We start from the raw sequence: 17602 nt of genomic DNA, 5'->3' as shown, positions 1-17602 counted from the left end.
GAGACAAAGACTGGACTCCTTTGGTACTGTGTCTCTCTGGAAAATCCTTGGGCAAGGTTTGTGTCAAATGAGCGGTTGGTCATTAAGTCCCGAATGAGGCGCATTATCTGCATTGTTAGGAAACATCAGTTACGGCACTACGGCCATGTGACGCAGTTCCCTGAGGGTGATCCGGCTCGTAAGATCCTCATTGTTGGGGACCCAACTGGCTGAAAAAGGCCAAGGGGTCACCCACGTAACACCTGGCTGCGACAGATAGAGGGTCATTTCCGGAGGGTGGGACTGGGCCGCATTTCTGCTGGGGGGTTGCAAACCGGGATCCCAAGTTGTTTTGTTCTGAAGTGGATGCGGCAATGCACTGTTCCAGTGCATGCTCCCCAACTTGACTTGACTTGAATTCTAATAAATTTCACTGTAAATAAAATCATAAATGTGTGCTTGTCTAAATTTTTTTGCCTTCTCTGTTCACTGGTGAAGAGTATATTTGTGTGAGGTCTGGAAATTGTCATATTAGACATCCACTTCAGCTCAGAGATGGCAGTAGTCTGGCATTAATTTGGGTCTGGAGACAAATTGACAGAATAAGGATGCATGGGCACTCCATTTGTAGTATCCTTTTCCAATGGATGCCACATTTTTTCTGAGTATCACTGCAGATTTCCTTTAAAATTAAGGGCAGCCGTTCAGAAGAGTGATGTCAGTAACAGTTACTGCTGTTTAAGTGGTCAATATACTATACGAGTCTAGCATTATTATTATAAGATCTGCTTCTTTTTAGTGGTCTCTGACATGTAAGGGGCAAAGTAGCTGGTCACATACTCACCCTTGAACCTTTTAGTCCTGGTGCTCCAGTGAATCCAGGATCTCCCTAAAAATGAAAATAATTAGAGTATAATAAAAATGTTTTAATTCATTATTGTTTTTTGAAATAAAATAAGACTTGGACAATGTAATAATTGAAGCATCACTTACATGAAGAAGTGATATTTTTTAAAGTTATGTAAAGTTATAAAGCTAATGACAACAAACAAAATTAATGAAGTTAAGTCAATAAAGAAATCAACCTTTATTTTGTGTAACAGTACCAGCTGCACTATTTCTCAAGACCTATTTAACGATATAGTTTAGCAATGCACTGCATACATATAGAAGTAGTTGAATAGAGTAACATCAACATGCACAGAATTGTGAAGCAACAATAAAAAGATAAAAAAAGAAAAGTAGATGTAAGAATGGAAGTTGCAGTACCTTAGTGCCCACTGGCCCTGGTAGACCTTCTTTACCAAGAAAGCCAACTTGACCAGGCACACCAACCAGACCAGGAAATCCTTTCTCTCCCTAAAGGACACAAAGAGTAATGCATTTAGTGTTATTCAACTTCAAGAGAATAAAAAATAAGCACAAACAGTGTTACAGATATACACTGTATACTATTTGTATATTTAATTGTATTATTTTCATTAAAAACAGTGCAGTGTGAGCATACTGAAAAGCATATTTTAAAATTATTTTTCAACATACTGTATTTTAATTAACCTTATGCTGATGACAAAAATGCTAATAAATTAACAGAACTTTATATTCTATCTACCTGTATATCATGTACTTTAAGGCATATAAGCCAAATTGATGATGAACAGAATTACAAAAGATGGCTTCCAGCAGAGGGCAGCATATGACTATTTTAACCATTTTCTTTCAAGTAACAGCACGGAAGTTGCAGAGTAAGATATTTATCTCCTCATATATAGAAGCAGAAAAGCATTTCTATATTTGTAATTGAACATTTTTTCTTACATCCTTTTATTTTCAGACTCACTAATTTACTTCTTCGTCACAAGGAACTGGCTCTTATCTGGGCAACATGAGGAACAAGGCATGACAGGGCATCAAACAGTGCATTAGTCAACTGCAAGGACTTTTTCTTTTTCAGGGACTTTTTCTCACATTAGTTCTAATTTAAAGTAATTTGCTTTGCATGAAGTACCCAGATTTATTCTTTATTACATCATTGACTATGGCTGTTTAATGTGTTGTTATATACACAGTATTTCTCTTTCAGGTTTCTATTTCTGTTACTTCAAATTTTGAAACTCCATTTAATCTATATTACTTTCAAGGAGTTTTAGGACTACACCACTCTTTTTTATAATCTATGATTAAGCCTATCATTTATTTTATTTCTTCTCAAATGCTGTTTCTCACAGCCAAAGGGAATCCGTATAGAGTTTTAATTTCTACAACCAGTTCAGTGATTTTATTTTCAGAAGGTTATTTTCTTTACTTATTTTTTTTTAGTTTGTTGAAGCTTATCAATATTTTGTTTATGTAGTTAAATCTTCGCCCATAACAACTACAGATTTTACTATGGTTCCATTTTTTAGAAAACACATACAACATAGTGGATCTAAAAAGAATACACACCCCTGTCAAAATCGCTGATTTTTGGTAGTAAAAAAATGCTCTGGCTGTTGGCCTTCCTCTCTTTGTCATGGGTGGAGGTTGAACTGAATTCAGTTTTGTTTTTGACTTGATTGTATGGAATGTTACATGCTTTTAATGAACTCAATAAAAGAAAAAAGAAATTAAACCAAAATAAATCCTGTCAGACGTTATTCCACCTTTAGTAGTTAGTATACACATGACATAAATTACTGTGGCTCTGATTGAGCTCAGATAAAGTTTGGCTGTTCCTGTAGAATTATTGTGATATCCTCTTGATTGTGATATACTCCAAAAGCCATGGTTTGCAAAGAGGTTTTAAAACATGAATGGGATCTCGCCATTGAAAGGTATCAGTCAGGACAGGGGTACAAAAAGTATCCAAAGTATTAAACGTCCCGTGGATCATGGCAAAGATAGTCATCCACAAGCGGAGAAAATATGGCTCAACAGTGACTCTACCAAGATCAGGATGGCCCTCCAAGATTGATGAGAAGACAAAGAGAAAAGTTGTCAAGGAGGCCACCAAGAGGTCTACAGCAGCATTAAAAGAGCTGCAGGATTTTCTGGCAAGCAATGGTTGCTCTGTACATGTAACAACAATCAGTCATATTCTTCATATGTTTGAGTTGTGGGGTGGTGTAGCAAGATGTAAAGGCTTTTTCTTGCAAAGAAAAACATCCAAGCTCGGCAAAACTTTGCAAAAAGGTGTACCCCGTCTCCCACAACCATGTGGAAAACGTATCATGGCCTTATGAGACCAATGTTGATGTGTTTGGCCATAATTCCAAAAAGTATGTTTGGTGCAAAAATACCAGCACATCATCAAATGAACACCATACCCACAATGAATCATGGTGGAGGCAGCATCATGCTTAGGGGTAGCTATTCTTCAGCTGGGGCTTTACTCAAGGTGGATGGAAGTAAGTATTAGTCCATTTTTGGCATAAAACCTCCAATCATCTGTTAAGAAGCAGAAGATAAAGAGGAACTGGTTTCATCAAAGGAGCATCAATGTTCTGGAATGGCCCTGCCATAGTAAACATCTTAATCTAATTGAAAATCTGTACGGTGACCTGAAGAGAGCTGTTCTCAGGAGATGATCTTGCAATTTGACAGATCTGGAAATTTTTTGCAAGGAGCAGTGGGCAAAAATCATTGAGTCCAGATGTGCCAAACTGATTGATTCTTACCCAAAAAGACTGAGTGCTGTAATAAAATCAAAAGGTGTTTCAACTAAGTATTAGTTCAGGGGGTGTGCACACTAACGCAACCAGGTTTTTGTATGATTTTTTTTTTTCTTTTTCAACTAAAAAAATTTCTTTACAGTAAATGCTATTGATGCGTTAACTTGAAAAGCTGAACTTTACTTTTTGGAGATGGACAAATTCTGGAACCTCTTGCATTTTCTGTTATCATTAAAATATGCAGATATCTATCTTATTCTTTGGGAGTGGTACAACAATATCAATTCCTAGTATTTGACTTTGGAATCTGGTGGATCCAAGAAGTTAATATATGTATGAAGACAATAAAAGTTTTTAAAAATGTATTCTTGTTTATCAGTTCCTTGATGTCTTCCATATCTATGCAGATGTATTAGGTATTGTGTAGCATTTTTCCAAAACTGTGGTTTTATCAATTAATCTATAACTAGTGATTATTCAGTCAGCTGTTACATAAAATTGGTGTCCTTCTATCATCAAAATGTGCAGAGATCCTAAAATTTCTTTTTACACCTTTCCCTGTAACATAAATATGCAGGACATGCTTTTTTCCCTGTTTAAGAACAAATGGAAAGACTACATCTTGTTTATGTACTGTAACTGATTGAAAGAACTGGATAAGAAGGGTGCAGTTTTCTGTACTAGGAGAGGCAGGGTCTGTCATAGTGAAACAGCAGATTCAGCAGGACTCTAGGTGATAGAACTGAAATTCTCCAAATTACTTTTTAGATGGGCATCTTCCCGGTTATTGCTGCCTAGATTTAACTTTACCTGTAAAACTTTTTCAGTGTTACTGTTCATTAAATCACTTGCATGTCTTTCTCTTTTAACTTGTTTTCTCATTTGAAAGAGATGGTGGGCAACTATTTTGACAATCTTCCAGCTCTTGAGAAAAGATCATTCCTTTTACCAATTAAAATTGTCATGGAAATAAAATCTGATTTAGCTTAATTGTATGACTGTCAAATATGATCAGTAATAATACAGTTTCACAAGTTTTTACATTTCCCTGAATACAACAAAGGGGCGGCACGGTGGCGTAGTGGTAGCAGTTCACTTCCCGGGTCCTTCCTGCGTGGAGTTTGCATGTTCTCCCCTTGTCTGCATGGGTTTCCTCCCACAGTCCAAAAACATGCAGGTTAGGTGGATTGGCGATCCTAAATTGTCTCTAGTGTGTGCTTGGTGTGTATGTGTGTGTGCGCGCCCTGCCCGGGGTTTGTTACCTGCCTTGCGCCCTGTGTTGGCTGGGATTGGCTCCAGCAGAAACCCGTGACCCTGTAGTTAGGATATAGTGGGTTGGATAATGGATGGATGGATGAATACAACAGATCCCTACATCTTCAGCGTTCTTACATTTTTTAATAAATTGGGCTTGGCACCAGAAATGGAGTGCAGCAAAATTATTAAAGACATGGGGCTCTGTATGTTTTAACTTCCATGACCTTCAGGATTTATTTCTCCTGCCAGGTTGCCTGTGCTATTTCTGGTCACTGGATTAACTCTGTAGCTCTCAGTATGTTAGTTCTTGGGCTTAAACACATATTGAACACTGGTGACCACTGTCAAATTTGGAGACATTGCCCTTCTGCTCAAGACTGCTCAGACTTGTATTGGTTTGTGTCATAGTCTTTCCTGTATTCTGATAATATACATATAGCAGGCACCACATTGTGATTATTCAGTCAGAAGTAGAGAGAGCATATTATCCTGGCACTCTTTTTAATAATAGTAATTAGTAATCAGGAATAATTTGGAATCATTATGTTGGGCTCAATATTGGTGATCCAGTATAGACACAATGCAAATCGATGCATACATATTTCTACCAAATGTGGGCAAAGCGGCCACTGTAATACCTAAATCATTTTATATTTACTTTTTACACTTTCAGTGTTTATTTCAATTTAGAAAAGGGACTTGGAGAGATCCCTGTTGCTATCCATGTTATCTATGACACACAATCCAAGATAGGAACTTGGTGCCTGTCCCTTTGAGAAAATGTCCAAGCTACATAAAGCTTTGTATTTCTCAGTTAAACCCATCAATCATATTTTCAGCATACCCCATTCTCAATCTGTGATTCAAATCTACAACCCAGGCATTTACATGAGTAGGTTCCAATGCATTCTGGCAAATGAAACAAGACAGAAAATAAATTTTGGAATTCTACAAGCATTATCTGATTCTGAAATTACACATGGGCAGCTGAGATGAAAAGATTCTTAAGAAAAGAATTTAACCTAGACAGCTGGTATTACAAAAAAACTTTTATAAAATGTTTACTTCTGCGTGTCAATGTTTTTCAAGAATATGCAAAAGGATAAGCTAAGCATAATAACAGACTGAACATAAGAAACTGCTGCTACACTTTAGTCTTGAAGTACACTGTTGCATAACAAATGTAAATCTACTTCGGTATCAAATAATTTTGGGTTTTCATAATAACTGTAATATACATATATACATTCTGAAATTATGAAAAAAAAAGTATACAAAAAATGGCTTGCCGAGCAACTTGAACCAGACAGTGATGTTTTAAGAAAACACTGTAATGCCTGAGTGGCATAGTGAAATAGCAGTTAGTGTTGCCGCCTGACAACTGCAGGGTGAGCAGAATTTTTGCCTTTGCTTTTCTAGGCTTCAGTCACAGCCCATTCAACTCATTTGGCTGCACTTTGATAAAAAAGGAATATGATTATGTTATTTAGCAGGATGGGCAGAGCACCATATTTCATTGCTAAATATGAATATACAACTGATATATTCGTGTCATTCGTTTTGAAGCCTAACTAATGTTCATTGGTATAAACCCTAAAATCTGATGAACGTATTGAAAGCACATATGTCACATATTTGAAAGATACATTGCTCAGTGTAATGAATTCGACCAGGTAATATCAGTCCTGTTAATATTCTAATTCTGGTTTAGTACACAAGCTAAGTCATAACAAAATCTTGTCGGTTACAGAAAACACGTAGGAAGCAACACAACAAGGGCTGTTTTACAGGAGTTCCAAAACAATGGATTAATGTAAAGGAAAAATGTAAAAAAAAAAAAAAGGTAAAATGTGTTAAAATAAAACAATTTCATGAAATTTAAAAAATGAATTAATTTGTCTCACTCATTCATTAAATATTATTCTATAGCAACTTTTTTAATCAGTTTAATTTATGTAAATCTTACAAATCTCATAAAAGCAAATGTAGAACACCTAGTACATTTTAAAAGCATGGTAGTGTACAGTATGATGTTGGCATCTTTAATAAACCCGATGCTGAAATTTACTTAAGATTGTAACATTCTCCTCAGCCTACACTTAATGCACCGATCTCTACTACAAATGGTGGTGTAGTAAGTGGACAAAATAAAACAGGTGGTGAAGTGAATAAGCACTTTAATGTATGGAAAACCTCTTGGGCTTCAGAAATCCAGCAGCACTTTGCATGAAATATTCCAGTTAAAAATATGATGGAAGAAAAAATAAGTTCTTTATGAATCACCAATAGTAATTAGCAAACATCACAGACTGTTGTACTCGTTTCATATTCTAAGGGAATTTCCATTCCTTCATACCAAGTAGGTCTTGAAATATGTCATTCATGAAATTTTGATAGACTGTTAGTGTGTTACATAATCCATAGGGCATTACTTCCCTAATATTTATTGGATTGTAAGCACTGTGAAGATCTAATTTAGTGAATATTGTGGAACCTGTTACTTGATTTAGTAATGATAATATGAGAGTAAGTGAACATTCATGGACATAACCCACCACCCTTTTTCTCAACAAAGAATAAAAGAGCCCCAGCTGGGCTTCTATACATTGTTTACTAAACCCATTAGCATGATTTTCCTAAATATGCTCCTCCATTTTGTTTATTAAAGATATCTTAGTAGTTTTCATAACATGACAGTAATACTTGAACTGAACAACAACGAAAAACATGTGATTGAATATTTTCTAATAATGCAATTTAAAAAAATGGGCTCCACTTTATTATTTCTTTGTTTCTCCAATCAATATATGGACTTGAAATTAAAAAGAACATTATTCTTATTGCAGACCTCCAACTTGTACTACAATTAAGGGGGCAATAGATTATCCCATGCCTGAACCTATTGGTTTCCCAATCATTGGGTGAACTTTTAAAGGCAAGTACAGTAAATTATGTTTAGGTCATTTACTGTTGAACAAATACAAATTTTGTCTGTTCCTGAGTCTGCCACTGCTGTTAGTTTTAATTCATTAATATTAACAGGTATCAAAAGTACATTTTCAAAAAGGGTATGGATGCCTGTCATGTCTATTTTAAGGTCTAACAGGGCCTGTTGCTTAGTCAGTAGTTTAAAATAAGATACATGGAAATGACCCAGTTGACCACAATATATTCAACAACCTTTTTAAAATGTTGGGCTCTCTCAGCAGAGCTTAACCTTACTGTAACTGTGTATTTCATCTAACAAGAATCTTAATGCTGCCATCACCTTCACTCATCCCACAGTATTTTCTATATTACACTGTACCATAATGTAATCGCTGTTGTAATATCTGCTGTTTGGTTTTTATTTATTTAAAGTATTTCAAAATGATTTTGATCTTAGGATGTATATTGGTTTTCATCAAAATTTTTATGAAAGAATTTTGATAAAAAGATCAGGTGCTGAAATGAAAAACTAAAAACGGGCCAAAATCAAAACCTGGAGATCAAGGAATCAAGGCCTCAGACCCTATTGCTAAACGATAATTGTAGTCGGAAGGCACAAGCAGTATATTCTGGAACCAGCAAAAGTAAGAATAACAGAGCAAGAGATTTTCTGAGCTTCTATTCACAAAATTTAGAAGTGACCACTGATTCCAGGTTATAAAGTATTGCATGTGTGACATCACAGATCATGACATCTGGGGACACGCCTTTAGCAACTGAACAATGCATCTCGGATGAGAGAACCACAAAATAGCAGTGAACACCAAAAACAAACAAACAAAATAAACAAATAATCACATGAATACAAATTAAAATAGATCAGAGTAAGTCAGGGTGTAAAATAAAAAATCTTGTACATTCAAAATTAAACTCAGAAAAAGTACTTCAGAATTTGTATTGGAAAAAGATATGAAATCTTTCTCGGGCTACAGAAAGATAAACTAGAAGATAAATAAATTGACCTCAGAGATATGGCAACTTAAAAAATCAATACACGGGATCAGGTCAAAGATGATGATGATAGATCTTATGTTAACAATCAGTCTCTTTAATTTATAAGCAAAGTTGACACTCTGCCATAGCTAAATCCAGTTATGGCAGACCTGACTTTGGAGGCTTCATTACCATCCTGCAAATCTAAGTCAGCATTTTGGACTAATAAGGATGATAGATTGAAGTCCTGCACTCCCTGCATATACTGGACAGATGTTTACTGCAGTAGTAAAATTAAAAACGCCAAAAAGAAGGCTGACTAAATTACTCTGACAGAACTTCACCTAGAAAACAGTTATAATATGTTGGGTGAACAAAATGAAAATAACAATTGATAACTGTGAGCCTGCTGTATTAAGCCAAAGTCACATTATACAACTATTTTGTTGTAGGGTATGTCAGAACAGCTGACCGCAGTTTCTGATCTTGTTGCTGCTCCACGTCAGATTACACAATAAAAATAGCAGCCCATGTCACATTTACTGAACAAGCACTGATCTCCCAGCATAGTCATGCTCACTCCTTTTTCTGACAGTCAATAGCATGCTGGCTGATGGAGCTTGGCAAAGTTGGAAGTTAAAGGCTGCAGCGAGATCAGCAGTAGCCTTGGCTCTTTATTTCTTTTTTCCATTCTGTTATCCATCCATCCATTATCCAACATGCTATATCCTAACTACAGGGTCACGGGGGTCTGCTGGAGCCAATCCCAGCCAACACAGGGCACAAGGCAGAAAACAAACCCCGGACAGAGCGCCAGCCCACTGTAGCCATTCTGTTATGGTATGTGAATACAAGACATAAGAGGAGATTTTCTTCTGTTTGACATCTACAGCCAGGATACTGCCTAATGAAGCTGTGCTGAATGAAGGGTTAACAGCTACAATGAATTCAGCTACAGTTATAGACCATTCTGTTTTAACTGGTAAAACAACAGACATCAGACAGACAAGCTTCTCTTTTAACTCTGAGATCCAAAACACCTGTGTCCCTTTTTTCACATCACTACTTTCTATGCATTGTACTTCATTGTTTTGGCAGCTCTCATGCAGCCTGTCCCTGTGACTAAAGACAAAATCATATGTTTGGTTTTATAGGAGTAAGTCGCAGACCAATTTGTCTCAGTCCCTGGCTATGTAACATTAAGGCGCCTGGCTTCATTGGAGTGTGCCACCGAATACCTCAGACTCACTAAAATTATATAAATGAAGGCTATGACTCAAAGTCACTGTAAAAGTTGCATAATGTAACATGGGCTTTAGAAAGCCTACTGATAGTAGTGGTCTTGTTAATGTTGGTTACGGCCTATAAGACAAGATCATCCGGAAGCCACAGAGTTAATGCTAAGGAACACTTGGAAAGTTTTGGTTGCTCCACTAGCTGCATGACTAATACTAATGACTAAACTATTACTACTTCTTTACTTGATATATAAGCCATACTCTCTGGTGATTCCATAACTAGAATTATCTGGAAAAAACTAAAGATAAACATTTTTATTCCCAATTATACTATCAAATGGATAAACGAGCAGTTAACATAGAACCTTTCACTAAGCTCAATGCAAAATGGATGTAATTATTATTGGACCTTTTAAAATCTTTTCTATGAAACAATATGGGGCAGAATTGTTAAGGAATTATTTTATATACTTGTTTGAGGTAATTAGTAATATGCAAGAATTCATTTTAGGTCATAGCCCAACAAGTAAACAGGTGTTACGCTTTAATAATTGTACTGCTGATATGGTGAAATAAATCCAATATTTTGTACTTTTCTGTCAGTGAAGAAATTTTTTTAAACCTGGTGGCATTCACCCAAATTATGTATGAACACAGCCATTGAACACTCACTTTGTCTATGCTTTTACCATCTTTCTTTCAAAATCAGGAACATAAAGAGTGCATGCTTTCCCTATTCATCCATACTATTCTCCCCTTAACCTGGAGATGGAAAATCTCTATAAGACAGAATATGACATATGAACAGTCCCTGCCCTTATCCTAAATTTGCATATGATATCTCTTACACTAGGCCTTCTCCCAGTATATGGATTGTTACACCCGGGGAAATAGGACTATTGACCTACTATATGCAAATGTTAAAGACGCATACGGCGCCACCCTGCTGCCTGCGCGTGGGAAAGGGGATCATAACCTGGTTCTGCTTCAGCCTCACTACAAACCAAGAGTGAGGGAGCTACCTACAACCACACGCTCATTCAGGAAGTGGTCCCCTAAGGCAGAGCAGGCTCTGAGAGACTGCTTTGGAATTATGGACTGGGATATCCTGCAGGGATCATATAGTGAGAACATTGAGGAGGTTGTTGAATGCACTACTGACTACATCAACCTCTGTATGGACATTGTAGTTCCAGTAAGAACAGTACACTGCTATGCTAACAACAAGCCATGGGTTACAAGTGACATCAAGGACCAGAAGAAAAGAGTTTTTAAAGGCGGTGATCAGCATGAGCTCAAGTGCATGCAGAAGGAACTCTTGAGTCCAGCTCAGGGAGGCGAAGGAGCAGTACAGGAGAAAGCAGGAGCAGAAGTTGCAGAATAACAGCATGAAGAAAGTGTGGGATGGGATGAAGATCATCACTGGCTGCAGCTCGAAGCGGTGTGCCACCATCGAGAGAGATGTGGAGAGAGCAAACCTGATGAACAACTTCTTTAACAGGTTTGACCACCCTAACCCACTCTCACCTCAGAGTACTGCATCCTCCACCCATCCTTCTGCTGATACCAGCATAGGAAAGAGTTTCCCCCCACCCACAATTACAGCAGTCCAGGTAAGCAGAGAGCAGGGGAGACTTCATGCCAGCAAAGCAGTGGGTCCCGATGGAGTATCACCACGACTGCTGAAGGCCTGTGCGTTGGAGCTAGGGGGTCCTCAACAGCGTATCATTAACCTGAGCCTGGAACAGTGGAGAGTCCCGAGGCTTTGGAAAACATCTTGCATTACCCCAGTCCGAAAGGTATCACGTCCCGGTGAGCTGAATGACTTCCAGCCTGTCGCTCTGACATCACATGTGATGAAGACCATGGAGCGGCTGCTGCTTCACCACCTGAGACCACAGGTCTGCCACGCCCTCGACCCTCTACAGTTCGCATACCAAGAGAAGGTGGGAGCGGAGGATGCCATCATCTATATGTTACACCAATCCCTCTCCCACTTGGACAGAGGCAGTGGTGTTGTAAGAATTATGTTTCTGGACTTCTCTAGCGCCTTCAACACCATCCAACCTCTGCTCTTTAGGGACAAGCTGACAGAGATGGGAGTAGATTCATACCTGGTGGCATGGATCGTGGACTGTCTTACAGAAAGACCTCAGTACGTGCGTCTCGGGAACTGCAGGTCTGACATTGTGGTCAGCAGCACAGGAGCGCTGCAGGGGACTGTGCTTCCTTCAGCCTATATACATTGGACTTCCAATACAACTCGGAGTCCTGCCACATGCAAAACTTCGCTGACAACACTGCTAGGGCAGGAGGAGGAGTATAGGAACCTAATCAAGGACTTTGTTAAATGGTGCGAGTGGTGGTGGATTTTAGGAGGCCCCTCCTGGACCCTGTGATTATCAGAGGTGACTGTGTGCAGAGGGTACAGACCTATAAATACCTGTGAGTGCAGCTGGATGATAAATTGGACTTGCCTCCCAATACTGATGCCCTTTACAAGAGTGGACAGAGCCGATTATACTTCCTTAGAAGGCTGGCGTCCTTCAACATCTGCAATAAGATGCTGCAGATGTTCTATCGGACGCTTGTGGCGAGCGCTCTTTTCTAAGCAGTGGTGTGCTGGGGAGGCAGCATAAAGAAGAGGGACACCTCATGCCTGGACAAACTGGTGAGGAAGGCAGGCTCTATTGTAGGCACAGAGCTAGACAGTTTGACATCTGTGGCAGAGTGATGGGCGCGGAGCAGGCTCCTGTCAATCATGAAGAATCCAATGCATCCACTGAACAGTGTCATCACCAGACAGAGGAGCATCTTCAGCAACAGATTGCCATCACTGTCCTGCTCCACTTATAGACTGAGGAGATTGTTCCTCCCCCATACTATGCGACTCTTCAATTCCACCCGTGGGGGTAAAAGTTAACACTACACAAGATTGTTATACCTGCCTCACACTCTCCACCTTGCATTTTTTAACTTGCACTGCGCTTTTATTGCTCTTTCATTAATATTGGTTTTATCAGTATGCTACTGCTGGAATATGTGAATTTCCCCTTGGGGATTAATAAAGTATATATCTATCTATCTATCTATATATCTAGGCATTGTAGATGGTCTTAATAATCTCCTTGCCTTGTTAGTGTCGGACGTAATCTCTATCCTAGCAGATGGTGAAGCCTCTGACCTCCCATATTGTTGGTCTTTCCAGAACAGCCAGCAAAACACCCTTAATTCAATCTGCAAACTTTTCAAATTAAAAATAAAACTCTCATCAAGATAGATATACTATATTTCAGAAGCCACTTGCAATACACTCTGGCTTTAGTAAATAAAAGTTCTTTAGTAGGCAAATCATTTTTAATTAATGATTTTATTGACTTTCACAAACTTGACTTTATGTGTATACTGAAAATTGCATAGACCAAAATAATACTTTAGCAGTTTTTACTTTCTCAAATCCTTTTAATTTTAATTTTGTAAATTAAGCCAGGGCAGACACAAACAGAGATAGAGGACCAGTTTTATTTAATAATGGTTTACGATGTAAGCAGATGGCATTTGTTTTTATTAAATACTGTTATTAACTTATCTACAGGCCATAAGATTTCTTTCATGACATGACTGTCTATTATCTTTATTGACTTGACCTAATTTTATTACCGCTGGTGATTTTAACATTCATATTGGTAACCCCAATTACAATGGTTCTAAAGAGCTTGTTTATTTTAGATAACTTTGGACTGTTTCAACAATTAATGAAGCTACCCACAGTAAAGGACACAAACATTGGATCTGAACATATATATCCAAGCATCTATATATCTCCAAGGTTACAGTGTTTGATGTTCCTTTAACAAATCATTTCTGTATTTTCTTTAGTACTAGGGTGTTAAGCAAAATTGAACCTTTTATTGGCTAACTAGAAAGATTACAATATGCAAGCTTTCGAGGCAACTCAGGCTCCTTCTTCAGGCAAGATGTATTATCTTTGACATGATTCTTGGGGTTAATATCCTCTCAAGATTAGATATAGGTACAAAGTGGTACAGCATATTAATCAGAACACTAGTGCTGTATTTTCTGAGGCATTCCTTTAACACCCACTTTCACTTCACTTCTGTTAGTGAAATGGTTTATAATTTCGTCTTAAAATTTCAAATGTTATTGACAGAATTGCACCTGTTAAGGTCAAAATAATGTCTGGTAAAATAAAAAGTACTATGGAAAAATATATCATCAGTTAAAAACCTTAAATGAGAATGCCCAAAAGCTAAGTGCAGTTGGCAAAAAAAAAATCAATCTCCAAATTCACTATTACCTCTCTAAAGAGAGACTAACCTTTATAACTTAGAACTAAGAAATGCAGGACAGTCTTTTTCTCAGACATCATTAAGAAAGTCAAAACATGCATTTGCTTTATTTGTGATGATTGATATGCAGATAGTTAATGATTTCTCTTTTATCTGGCATTTTCCCAAAGGCTCTTTTGAAAAAGATTAACCAAAATATAATTCATAGCCATAGGCTCATATCAATCATTTTTCAGTATAATAATTGAAAAATTTCTATTTTCACATTGATCAAGGTTTTAAATGAGGTAAAATCTCTTAGTATAATTTTATCTCCATGGTTGACAATGCTGACCATACCATACTGATAAACAAACTAGAAAGCTAGGTTACTGTATTATAGTTTTGCAAACATTCTGTTTATTGCTTTATTTTGTATTTTTTTTTATTCTTTAGTATTTTATGTTATTGAATATGATTTTATATTGTTTCCTTTTTTATTTTATGAATCTTTCATTAGTATTCAGATATTTATTTATCATTGTGTGTTGTTGTCTTATGTTGACTGTGCCATTTCTACATTAAACCAAAAGGGGTGGCCCCCTGAAGCTGCAGCTGTAGTACTGCCATTGGCCTGTGTAAAGTCTGAGCTGCCTCATGGGTAAAACAATAGAAGCAATTATTAAGGGAAAAAATAGAGCATTACATGGTAAGAACAGTATATTTGTAAAAGCAATGTTTTAGATTGTGTTTCACTAATATGATGTAATTCTATGATGAAGTAACAAAAGTATATGCTCAGAGAGGTGAATATTGTTAAAAGCAGAACTATGAGTACAAAGATAAGGACCAAAAGATAATCATATTATGGAGGAAAGAGAGATCATTGTCAGAGACATACCAAGGTTGAGACAAAAAATCTAAACAATACCAAGGTGCCAAATTAAGGTACAAGTTAAGTAGGAAAACTGAAAACAAAATAAAGGTTGAAACTGAAACAAAGTCTTGCAGCTGCTCTCTCTAAATAAGACTTTTCTGTTATAAGGAGTGATTCTATGCAATATTTACACCAAAAGGTATAATGAAAAACTGTGATGACTGTGGTCATGTGGAAAATCCCAGTAAATATTTAAAATAGCAAACAGCAGTACAGCAAATGGAGTCACAGTAAACAAAAAATAAGACATTAAAATAAATTACAGAGTCATTACAGTGGGAAAAGAATGCAGCGTCCGGATAAGTTGCCCCGCACATTTCGACACCAACACACATTTTGTCCTCGGTAATTTTCACCATTCGTTATGTTTGAAACCACAATGGTGCTCCAGCTTTGCCAAACAGTGTTCAAGACTTAGTAATTCCACAAAACTGTCAAAAACTTACTGTCGATGGCAGTGCGCAACAATTTTTGATGTACGATTCTCAAAACGAACTGCTCCCAGGTCGCATGCTTTTTTTTCCCACTCCTAACAATCTTCATTTACTGGTGAGTAGCCAGGGGTGGTTTTCTGATGGAACTTTCAGCACAGTACCCATGCTTTTCCAGCAGCTTTATACAGGTAATCCAGGCAATCAGAGAAACGAAAAGTATGCTGCTATTTCTGCTAGAATCAAAGGAACAGCCCAGAATTTTGAAAATTGTAATGTAATTGATTACCTTAGAGGCACTGCATACAACTTTGAGTTCTAACCAATAATTTTATAAACGGAAATTATTTTTTGTGAACATTAAAATTATAAAGATATTAATTTTGTACATAATTGTATTTCACGCATGTTTTTTTGCAATGGCATGTGATATTAATTTTTGTAAAATCGTTTGGATTCGTTTAATCGAAATAATAATTAATACATGTTTACAGAGCGTTTCATTTAAGTGATGCACTATTGCTAACTTTTTTAGCATTTTGCTAAAAAAATGTTTAAATTAGGAAAGTCACTTTTGAACGCTGAGAACGATTATTCACTTTATTTTTTTTAGAAATTTTCAACACTTAAAATGTCTGGGTGTGGGTATTAGAAGTTACTGGGGTGGGGGAGAAATATCATGGAAGCGAAATGTAGTGGGGGAAAAATGTGAGAGGCAAAATTTCCGTAAACTGATTCCAAGACTAAGAGGTACTGTATGAGCTATGACGAAAGACAAGAAAACAACCCTTTTCAGTTTAAGCATAGGATGATTAAGAGGAAACACAACTGTGTTTAAAATCATAAAGAGAATCAGTACAGTTGATCTGAGCTGCTACTTTAAAATGAATATGGTCACAGACGAAAATTAATTATAGACAAATTTCACACAAAGGTTTGAAAGTTGTTCTTCACACAGAGTGTGATAAAGAACAGTACTTTAAAGACCTTCAGAAAAAAGCAGGCTTAGAAAGTGGATGGATGGTAGGGAGTTAATTGTTACATATATTTGTTTAATTTTCATATAATATAATTGTGGTGTATGGCCGGCCATTTATCCCCCCAAGCCGCCAGGTGGAGCCCTACCTGAAGTATGGAGGTCCCCCGAAGACCAGCAGGGCATCATGGACAGTGCAGTTTTTATACACAGCCCTGCTGGATGCCATGGGGGCCACTAGGAGATGCTGCAGGGGGAAACAATGGTTATTTACCCTACGCCCCGGAAGTACGTCTGAGTCACATGGACAAGGGGAATGACATGCTTCCGGGGTGAAGAAAAGGACTTTTTACCTGACCCGGAAGTGATACATGATCACATGGACTGGGGATTGGGAACACTTTCGGGTCAGGGAATATAAAAGGACTGTGGCAGCTCCCAGACAGCGAGCTGAGCTGGGTGGTAGGAGGGCAACGCATCTGAGAGTTTATTATTGAGTATTGTATTGGTTTGTTAATGAGTATTGTGGAGGAGAGAGTGATTTGTGCACTGTGGCTTATGAATAAAGTCATCCTTTGGACTTTTATCTGGTGTCTGGAGTCTTGGACAGGGGTTCAAGGAAGCGATAGTGCCCCCTATCTGTCACAATAATATATACATTTGTTTAATTTTCAGTTAAAATTTTTCATTTACAATTTATCAATAACTATGAATTGGTTGGAAAAAATGAAGTTTAAGAGGCTCCCACAGAGTTTAAAAACAATAGTATTTTGTAAGGATTGTAGATATTGAAGGCTTCTTTGAAACTGAACAATGTTCAACAAGTACAATACAAATGGTAAAGCATACTCTCAGGAGAAAGCCTGCTATATGTAAAAGCAAAACAAAATATTTTACCATGATCATTTAAACATTGACTTTTTA

General features: G+C 37.3%; 1 protein-coding gene across 1 annotated transcript in view; it reads right to left on the bottom strand.

The window, feature by feature from the left end:
• Positions 1–17602, bottom strand: part of LOC120533090 (collagen alpha-5(IV) chain-like) — a 224616-nt gene that overhangs the window by 137059 nt on the left and 69955 nt on the right. Inside the window, exons 3-4 of the mRNA XM_039759763.1 lie at positions 1249–1338; positions 824–868 (exon numbers count right to left, since the gene is read on the bottom strand). Of these exons, the coding sequence (XP_039615697.1) occupies positions 824–868; positions 1249–1338 (135 nt within the window). The remainder of the gene's footprint in view (positions 1–823; positions 869–1248; positions 1339–17602) is intronic.

Source organism: Polypterus senegalus, chromosome 1, assembly GCF_016835505.1.
Source record: "Polypterus senegalus isolate Bchr_013 chromosome 1, ASM1683550v1, whole genome shotgun sequence".
NCBI classification, from domain to species: domain Eukaryota; kingdom Metazoa; phylum Chordata; class Cladistia; order Polypteriformes; family Polypteridae; genus Polypterus; species Polypterus senegalus.
This window is presented reverse-complemented; position numbering and strand designations above follow the sequence as displayed.